The following is a 10,000-nucleotide window of genomic DNA, read 5'->3' on the forward strand; positions in this document are numbered from 1 at the left end:
TCCATCTTTATGTTGAGAAAGGGGGATTCTACAATTTCACGTTTCAGTATATCACCTGAGGTGATTATGAACGGTTAGTTACTTCTAACTAACTAACCACACCACGATCCACTCTCGCAGTCATACAAATAGATAGAATCAACAAAAGTATAAGTTTCCGACGCCTGTTTATATATATATATATATATATTATCACGCCACCTCCCTCGAGACTTCACTCCAAAAGATGTTTTGTTTACGTTCAAAACGTAAATAAAGGTGTCACTGACAAAAAATGCCAGTTAAAGTTTAGAAAATGATAATAACACGCTGATCCCGTGTATAGCTAGGAAAGTTAGCTGATCTGTAAAGTGCTGGTTAATGCTGGTGTCACATACCCCACGTTGTCACCACTCAAATGAAATCACTAATATAAAAGATGACAACGGTGGTAAACAGGGTGCAAAGACATGGTGCACTTAGCTTTTTGCCACCGAGTGGGCGACCCGTGATTAGTCTATAGTCTCCACAACTGCTCCGTTGAATGTAGTGCCGGCTGGCGTGGCAACGAAGCAGTGAACAGTGGAGACATCAGGCGTCTCACTCAGTCGCTGACGATCCTCCCCGTAGTCTACCAGAAGATAGACGTGTAGTATGGTAGGATGACGACAGCGACAGCAACCACCAGTACACCAGGTTAGCAGGTTACAGCATCGACGTAGTACGTAGAAGAACGTAGAACGTAGGAATAGGAAGGATGCAACAAAACGCATCGGTGCACTAAACATGCCACGCTACCCCTCACACTCCACCTTTAAACATGTCATCTTTACATATTTCATCGAGCACGTGGGCCTGCACAAACGAACTTTTACAACAACAAATCAGCTATTTTCCTTCCTTCTCTCCATATCTGCAAAAACCATATACAGATTAGTATTTTAGCGTCACAAAGAGCAAATTATGCGCTAACCTGGAAAGAACAGCAGAGAGTATTTCATTCTACAAACACAGACTCGTCAATAGCGTTAAATAACGATTTATTACCTCAACAGCCTATGTATGTAGGTAGCTCTCTTTTAAGCGAATCCGCTTCCTTATGAATGGCTTTTGTTCGTCAACAAAAATACCGCCATCCCCCCTCTTGCGCTGAATCCTTATGCGGTGGAAATTATTTCCCCGCACAGCGAAGAAAACCTGACGACTCGTCCTCAGCGAACATGTAACAGTGAAAAGGTGGTCTCTTCTTGAAGTTCATTAAAAGCCCTACTGTGCGAGCAGAACGGCACGTAGATATAAAGTGAAGAATCTAAACGTGTTGAAAACCATCAAACTCTTAGGACGAAGACACCGACCCTCCTCTCTTGCCGTTGATTGTCAAGTCTCCCGTTTCATGTCTTTACCAGACAACCTTGAAACACTCACGTGACTCCACGTGTACCGTAAACAATTTGCCACAGTCGATTTCGCCAAGCAAGCAAAATCACGCACGTGGAACTCTTGCATCACGAAATTCCCGTGCTCGCCATGCATTGTCAGCCAAAATCTGCCGTAGCCCAGACTCACGCACAGGCGCTTTCTGTCGTAATTCGAGAAAGGCACCCCACATAGTGACATTTTCCCGATCCATGTCACTAAATCGTGACACAATTCCCAAACGACTGATGACAATGTTCCATCTTTATGTTGAGAAAGGGGATTCTACAATTTCACGTGATACGAGTATTTGTTTCGTAAAAATCCCATTGCTTTGTTGTTGACTACACTTGGCAGAAGGACTGATGATAAGAGACGGTCAGCTGCACGCGTCCCAGATGGCGGTGGCTGTGTTCAGTAACTCCACACAACAATGGCACGTGGTGCTCGCCTGTGGTACATTCACCTACCATGACACCCCGCCCTTCACCCTAGAGTGGACCGTGAGTTTTATTTTCACAGCCGACATATCTTAACGGCATTATCTTAACGGCATTATCTTAACGGATTTATCTTAACGGATTTGTCTTAATGAATTTATCTTTATGGATTTATCTTGTAACTGCCGCTGATCAGGATTGAGTTCTTCATATGTTGTAATTTGATTCGGAGTGTGTCTGGCATGTAGTGTGCATATTATTTTGCTCTCTGTTAATGTTTGGAAAGGCAATCTTGTAACTGCCGTTGATCAGCAGTGATGTACACTCTTTGTCAACAACAAGTGGTGTTTGTTTGTAATTTGTTTGTTTGTTTGTTTGTGTAATATTAGCAAACATGAAAGGTTATTTCATATAAACACTAAATCACAGACAACACGAAACATTCACCAGTACTAATGATGAACCAAAAATAGAAAAAAATAGAAAAGCACAGTAAAGCGTGGTGTCAGTCTGCTTGCACACACCCTCCTTGAAACAACGATCCTCACTAAATAACGGCCTTTGCCAGGTACTACTCCATTGTAGCATACTTCTCTTACTGTCGCACCTCAACATGTTGTTTTTTTCTTTTCAACATTCATTATGCAGATATCACACCATATGTTTAATGTTTTAGAGATTTTTCTTGCTTAACATGACGAGATAATTACAAATTGGAGAATCCGTACAATGCGCATGTGCATAACCTTGTAGCATTGTGATTTACACGTGCAACTAAACCTGACCTGATATTGAAATAGAAATAAATCTTGTATTATATCAGGCATATAAATTCCAACAACATAATATACTACTACCGGCACGGTTGGCCTTGTGGTTAGGCGTCCGCCCCGTGATCGGGAGGTCGTGGGTTCGAACCCCGGCCGGGTCATACCTAAGACTTTAAAATTGGCAATCTAGTGGCTGCTCCACCTGGCGTCTGGCATTATGGGGTTAGTGCTAGGACTGGTTGGTCCGGTGTCAGAATAATGTGACTGGGTGAGACATGAAGCCTGTGCTGCGACTTCTGTCTTGTGTGTGGCGCACGTTATATGTCAAAGCAGCACCGCCCTGATATGGCCCTTCGTGGTCGGCTGGGCGTTAAGCAAAACAAACAAACAAACAAACATAATATACTAACATTATTCTCGCTGTCCTCAGACGCCCTCCGGTCAGTCCGTATCCAGCTCCCAGTACAAGGAGGGACAGTTCCTGCTGCTGCTGGACAACCCTGTGTCGGGAGGGTCCTACACCTGTCACGTTCCTCACAGCTCCGCGTCTGTAGCCTGTCTTCATGGCAACAGTACTGACGTCAGCTCCACTGTCGTCGTTGATGACGTCAAGTCTCGTCTGACGTTACTGGAGGCGGGGAGCCAGCTACTGAAAGGATCAGTGATGGAGCTGAAGGCGGAGAACCAGCAACTGAAAGGATCAGTGATGGAGCTGAAAGCAGAGAACGGACAATTGAAGGGACATCTGGATGAAGCCAATGTCATGATCAGTAACGTCTCCAAGCATCTCGTGAAGCAAGATACCCAGACCATCGCGCGTATTGACAGCGTGTCAAGTCTACTCAGTCAACACCTGAACGGTACGTTTAGTGTTACTCGGAACACCTTCACTCTGCCTTCATAATTGCCTTTTCTGTGGTGTGTGTGTGTGTATGTGTATGTGTATGTGTATGTGTATGTGTGTGTGTGTGTGTGTGTGTGTGCATGCGTGCGTGCGTGCGTGCGTGCGTGCGTGCGTGCGTGCGTGTGTGTGTGTGTGTGTGTGAATACGAATACATTTTATCAGGGAGGTTTAGAAACTGCGTCCTTATCAGCTACGTGGAGTCGCAAGAACCCATTTATAGCAAGAAGACTTGATTACATTTTAGCCTCTAGTGGAGTGGTCGACCACGCCAGCGATTGTATTATACAGTCAGTGGCTCATTCAGATCACCGACAGGTCATCTTGACCTACAAAGTAACGCACGTGTTGCGTGGTCCATCATACTGGAAGTTTAATGATAGCCTACTGCACGATAAAGCATTAGTTGACAACATCAATATATTTCTTAAAAAATATGAAGAAGAATCAAGTAATGAAGATGCACAAATAAGATGGGATATATGTAAAATAAAAATAAGAGAGATGTGTATATCGTATTCTAGAGAAAAGAAAACTCTCAGTATAAACAAACACACCCTTTTACAACAGCAGTTAAATGAAACAGACAGACTTTTGGCTCTGGACCCCAGTAACGCCAGATTGGTGACTAAGCGAGAGCACATCAAGCATGAGTTAGAATTATTTACAATACAAGAAGCTAAAGGGGCACAAATTAGATCTAGGATAAAATTAATTGAGGAGGGTGAGAAAAACACGCGTTATTTCCTAAACTTAAAGAAAGCTCACGCAAAAAATAAGATACTAGATAGAATAGAAATAACAGAGAATGAATTTATTACAAGTCAGTCTGAAATATTAAAGGAACAAACCCGCTTCTTTACAAACAGATACACTAAAAACATCAATTTTAATAACTTTCTTGGGGACGATTTTTTTAAATACTGACATTCAAAAATTATCAGAGGAGCAAAAGGGCAGTATTGATCAAGAAATTACAGAAAAAGAACTCCTTATTGCACTTAAGGGAATGCGAAGTAATTCTGCTCCAGGATTGGATGGAATAACAACCAATTTCATAAAGTTCTTTTGGAGTAGTATAAACAAAATGTTATTATCCTCTTTTTGGTCAGCCTTTGAAAAAGGGGAACTATCTGTATCCCAGAAGCGAGCAGCAATCACAGTGATACACAAAGGAAAGGGGTTGAAACGAGAGCACCTAAATAACTGGCGTCCTATATCTGTAACAAACACCGACTATAAACTATTAGCGAAATGCCTTGCAAACAGATTAAATCAAGTCATCAATTGCTTAATAAGTGAAGATCAAGTTGGGTTTTAAAAAAAAGAAATTCCAGCACTGTTATTAGAATGATCGATGACGTCATTGAATATATGAATAACAGTAATCAACCAGGTATTTTAATGGCGCTAGATTACAGAGCTGCTTTTGACACGATTTCTAAAGAATATATGCTCTGGGCGTTCCAAAAGTTCGGATTTGGTAATTATTTTATTAGGTGGGTCGATACTTTAACAAAAAATACAGAGAGTAGTATTAATTACATGGGATGGATCTCGAGTCCATTCCCATGATTGTGATGCTGGATTAAGACAAGGATGTCCATTTTCGCCATTAGCCTTTGTTCTGGCCCTCGAAGTGTTAGCAATCAAAATCCGTGCAGATCAAGATGTTAAAGGGATTAAACTGCCAAGGAATTCTGATAGACATGGTGAAATTCTTAAACTACTTATGTATGCTGACGACATTAGTTTCTTCCTACAAGATGAGAAAGACCTAAGAAACGTATTACATCTTATAACTCAGTTTTCAAATTTTTCAGGGTTAGCAATGAATGATCAAAAGACAGAAGCAATGTGGCTTGGTACAAATACATTTTCTGCTGACCGACCATGTAATATTATTTGGAAAAAACAAATCAAAATCTTAGGAATTCATTTCAACAACTCTGTCCCAGCCTCCAACCTAGAAGAAAACTGGGAACCTAAACTACATAAAGTAAATTCATTAATAGCAACATGGTCGAAAAGAAACCTAAGTATAATGGGGAAAATGTGTATAGTCAAAACATTAATGTTGTCACAGTTTACTTACGTACTGCAATCTCTATGTGCCACAGAAAACTTCCTCAATAAGCTAAATTCATCTCTATTCCGATTTATCTGGAAGAAAAAATATTCAAACAAAAGAGCTTATGAAAAAGTTAATAGAAAAGTAATGTGCCAAGAGACAAATCATGGAGGTCTGAAAATGATTAATGCCAAAGATGTACAAACATCATATCTAATTTCATGGATTATGAGGCTGCTGGACGGAAGTAACGCAAAGTGGCAACAGATTCCATTAGCATCCTTTTTAAATCTGGGCGAACGCTTAAGCAACCGAAACGCATGTTCAACATGGTTTATCTTGTGAGATTGTTGTGTGTCAAACGCATTTGATCTGTGAATATTCATCACGTCAGGAGTATTACTCTGATTGGCTGACCCAGGTCACGAGAATTCTTTGACTGACAGGCATAATCAGGTAGGAGCGCTCCAGTTCCCATTGCGGCTGTTCTGTCTAATTCGCGGGGTCGCTTCGAAATTTGTTTTATTCGAATTAACCTTTGCCGGATGCCGCTTTTGACTACACACGCCCGACGATGCGGGTTTGTCTGAACCCATACATTTGAAAGGTTTTTTTTACCGTTTATTCCTCTAACGACGATGCGGGTTTGTCTGAACCCATACATTTGAAAGAGGGTTTTTACCGTTTATTTCTCTAACGACAGGGTGGGTTCAGGGAAACCCACAGCGCTACTTCAGTGGGTGCATCGAGTTTCTCCCTTCACCGACCTCTTGCAGTGGAGGGAGAGGGGGAGGGAGAGGGGGAGGGAGAGGGAGAGGGGGAGGGAGAGACTGAGAGAGACGGAGAGACTAAGAGAGAGAGAGAGAAAGAGAGACTAAGAAAGAGAGAGAGAGAGAGAGACTAAGAAAGAGAGAGAGATAGAAACTAAGAAAGAGAGAGAGAGAGACTAAGAAAGAGAGAGAGACAAAGAGAGAGAGAGAGAGAGACTAAGAAAGAGAGAGAGAGACTAAGAAAGAGAGAGAGACTAAGAAAGAGAGAGAGGGAGACTAAGAAAGAGAGAGAGACTAAGAAAGAGAGAGAGAAAGACTAAGAAAGAGAGAGAGAGAGAGACTAAGAAAGAGAGAGAGACTAAGAAAGAGAGAGAGAGACTAAGAAAGTGAGAGAGAGACTAAGAAAGAGAGAGAGAGACTAAGAAAGAGAGAGAGAGAGACTAAGAAAGATAGAAAGAGAGAGACAAATAAAGAGAGAGAGAGACTAAGAAAGAGAGAGAGAGAGACTAAGAAAGAGAGAGAGAGAGAGAGACTAAGAAAGAGAGAGAGAGCACCCATTGCACCTCGGAGATATACCTTCACTCGCTCGCAGCAACGTCACGTGACATTTTAGATGGTGGAAAGAATGCTGTCGCTTATCGGCACTGGGTGCAGTGCCTTTGTAGTGCACTTGCACTAGAACGGCACTGGGTCCAGTACCCGCTCCGGCGTCGAAGCATTTTCCACTAAAAAGTGCACAAAATTTGACCTATTTCGTCGCCTATAGGGGACGGAGAGAATGTCATTTCAATGGTGTGATAACATTCTTTCCGTCACGTGACGTCGCTGCGAGCGAGTGAAGGTATATCTCCGAGGTATGAGGGAATACTTCAACCCGCTGCACAACAGGAATTTATTCTTAACTTAGCTTCGGTCGAACCGAGGTGCAATACCTCGAGAGAGAGACTAAGAAAGAGAGTGAGAGAGAGACTAAGAGAGAGAGAGAGAAACTAAGAGAGAGAGAGACTAAGAAAGAGAGAGAGAGAGAGACTAAGAAAGAGAGAGAGAGACTAACAAAGAGAGAGAGAGAGAGACAAAGAAAGAGAGAGAGAGACTAAGAAAGAGAGAGAGAGAGAGGACTAAGAAAGAGAGAGAGAGAGACTAAGAAAGAGAGAGAGAGAGAGACTAAGAAAGAGAGAGAGAGACTAAGAAAGAGAGAGAGAGACTAAGAAAGAGAGAGAGAGACTAAGAAAGAGAGAGAGAGAGAGACCAAGAAAGAGAGAGAAACTAAGAAAGAGAGAGAGACTAAGAGAGAGAGAGAGAGAGAGAGACTAAGAAAGAGAGAGAGAGACTAAGAGAGAGAGATAGAAACTAAGAGAGAGAGAGACTAAGAAAGAGAGAGAGAGAGACTAAGAAAGAGAGAGAGACTAAGCAAGAGAGAGAGAGAGAGACTAAGAAAGAGAGAGAGAGAGACTAAGAAAGAGAGAGAGAGAGAGACTAAGAAAGAGAGAGAGAGAGACTAAGAAAGAGAGAGAGAGAGACTAAGAAAGAGAGAGAGAGAGACTAGAAAGAGAGAGAGAGAGACTAAGAAAGAGAGAGAGAGAGACTAAGAAAGAGAGAGAGAGAGAGACTAAGAAAGAGAGAGAGAGACTAAGAAAGAGAGAGAGAGACTAAGAAAGAGAGAGAGAGAGACTAAGAAAGAGAGAGAGAGACTAAGAGAGAGAGAGAGACTAAGAAAGAGAGAGAGAGAGAGACTAAGAAAGAGAGAGAGAGAGACTAAGAGAGAGAGACTAAGAGACAGAGAGAGAGACAGAGAGAGAGAGACAGAGAGAGAGACAGAGACAGAGAGAGACAGAGACAGACAGTCAGATAGACAGACAGTCAGATAGACAGACAGTCAGATAGACGGATAGACGGATAGACAGATAGACAGACAGACAGACAGACAGACAGACAGACAGACAGAGCAACTGACAACAGACATACAGACAGAGAGATACGGACAGACAGACAGAGAGACAGACAGTCTCTTGGAGACAAACAGGCAGACAGACACTGTTCCGCCGCTTTGGTAATTATGGGTGTAGCAGAACCCGCGCCGTCGGCAGAGGCATAGTTACAATCACTACTACTCTTTAAAAGTATGGGTTTGTGTGAACCCGCGCCATCGGTAGTGTATATGTAAATTATCATAATCAATTAATTTTTATGTTTTGTCATGTACACACTAAAAATTTGCAGACAGAGAGCAAATTAGGTGTGTGAGAGATACTTAAAATTTCAAAACGATACCTTTAATGGTTCCAGAGTTACAATGATTTTAGTGTGTCTCTGGGTACAGGTGAACCCAGGAAGCACGGCAAAGGTTAAACGGTAATAAAACCGTTATCTATACATATAAATAAAAGAGAGTGTCTGTCTGTGTGTGTGTCTGTCTGTGGTCGCCATACCTCTGAGATGGCAAGAGGCAGGAACAAGATAGTGTGCACGTACACTCCCTAGGTGCCGCAGATGTGCACCTGGGTTTTAGTTTCTTGATTCATTGTTTCCTTTCTCAGATTATGGACCTCCCATTTATTGAATACAGCCTATATGGTGCAAGACCAGTTCAGTGCATACTGTTCACTTGTAGCAAGCACATCATGCCAGTGATATTAGAGACTCGCTATTGCTCCTATGAGGGGAAGAAATGAAGAATGAAAAATTAACTGGACAGTTCCGGAAATTTCTAGAAGGTAAGGGAGATAACTCTTTTTTGTCTGTGGTCGCCATACCTCTGAGATGGCAAGAGGCAGGAACAAGATAGTGTGCACGTACACTCCCTAGGTGCCGCAGATGTGCACCTGGGTTTTAGTTTCTTGATTCATTGTTTCCTTTCTCAGATTATGGACCTCCCATTTATTGAATACAGCCTATATGGTGCAAGACCAGTTCAGTGCCTACTGTTCACCTGTAGCAAGCACATCATGCCAGTGATATTAGAGACTCGCTATAATTGCTCCTATGAAGGGAAGAAATGAAGAATGAAAAATTAACTGGACAGTTCCGGAAATTTCTAGAAGGTAAGGAAGATAACTCTTTTTTGTCTGTGGTCGCCATACCTCTGAGATGGCAAGAGGCAGGAACAAGATAGTGTGCACGTACACTCCCTAGGTGCCGCAGATGTGCACCTGGGTTTTAGTTTCTTGATTCATTGTTTCCTTTCTCAGATTATGGACCTCCCATTTATTGAATACAGCCTATATGGTACAAGACCAGTTCAGTGCCTACTGTTCACCTGTAGCAAGCACATCATGCCAGTGATATTAGAGACTCGCTATTGCTCCTATGAGGGGAAGAAATGAAGAATGAAAAATTAACTGGACAGTTCCGGAAATTTCTAGAAGGTAAGGGAGATAACTCTTTTTTGTATCCAAACAAAGGAGGTAAAGCTAATCATAATGGGATAGCGAGCGTCTTAAATTGCAACAGGGCTCCGCTTACTCCCGGGCGAAGAGAAAGAGAGTGTCTGTCTGTCTGTGTGTGTGTGTGTGTGTGTGTGTCTGTCTGTGGTCGCCATACCTCTGAGATGGCAAGAGGCAGGAACAAGATAGTGTGCACGTACACTCCCTAGGTGCCGCAGATGTGCACCTGGGTTTTAGTTTCTTGATTCATTGTTTCCTTTCTCAGATTAT

General features: G+C 42.3%; 1 protein-coding gene across 1 annotated transcript in view; it reads left to right on the plus strand.

Annotated features, from left to right (window-relative positions):
• LOC138954673 (uncharacterized) overlaps positions 1-10,000 on the plus strand; it is a 15,219-nt gene that overhangs the window by 2,563 nt on the left and 2,656 nt on the right. Inside the window, exons 3-4 of the mRNA XM_070326458.1 lie at positions 1,753-1,898; positions 3,036-3,465. Of these exons, the coding sequence (XP_070182559.1) occupies positions 1,753-1,898; positions 3,036-3,465 (576 nt within the window). The remainder of the gene's footprint in view (positions 1-1,752; positions 1,899-3,035; positions 3,466-10,000) is intronic.

The sequence above is a fragment of the Littorina saxatilis genome, unplaced genomic scaffold, assembly GCF_037325665.1.
Source record: "Littorina saxatilis isolate snail1 unplaced genomic scaffold, US_GU_Lsax_2.0 scaffold_700, whole genome shotgun sequence".
In the NCBI taxonomy this organism is placed as follows: domain Eukaryota; kingdom Metazoa; phylum Mollusca; class Gastropoda; order Littorinimorpha; family Littorinidae; genus Littorina; species Littorina saxatilis.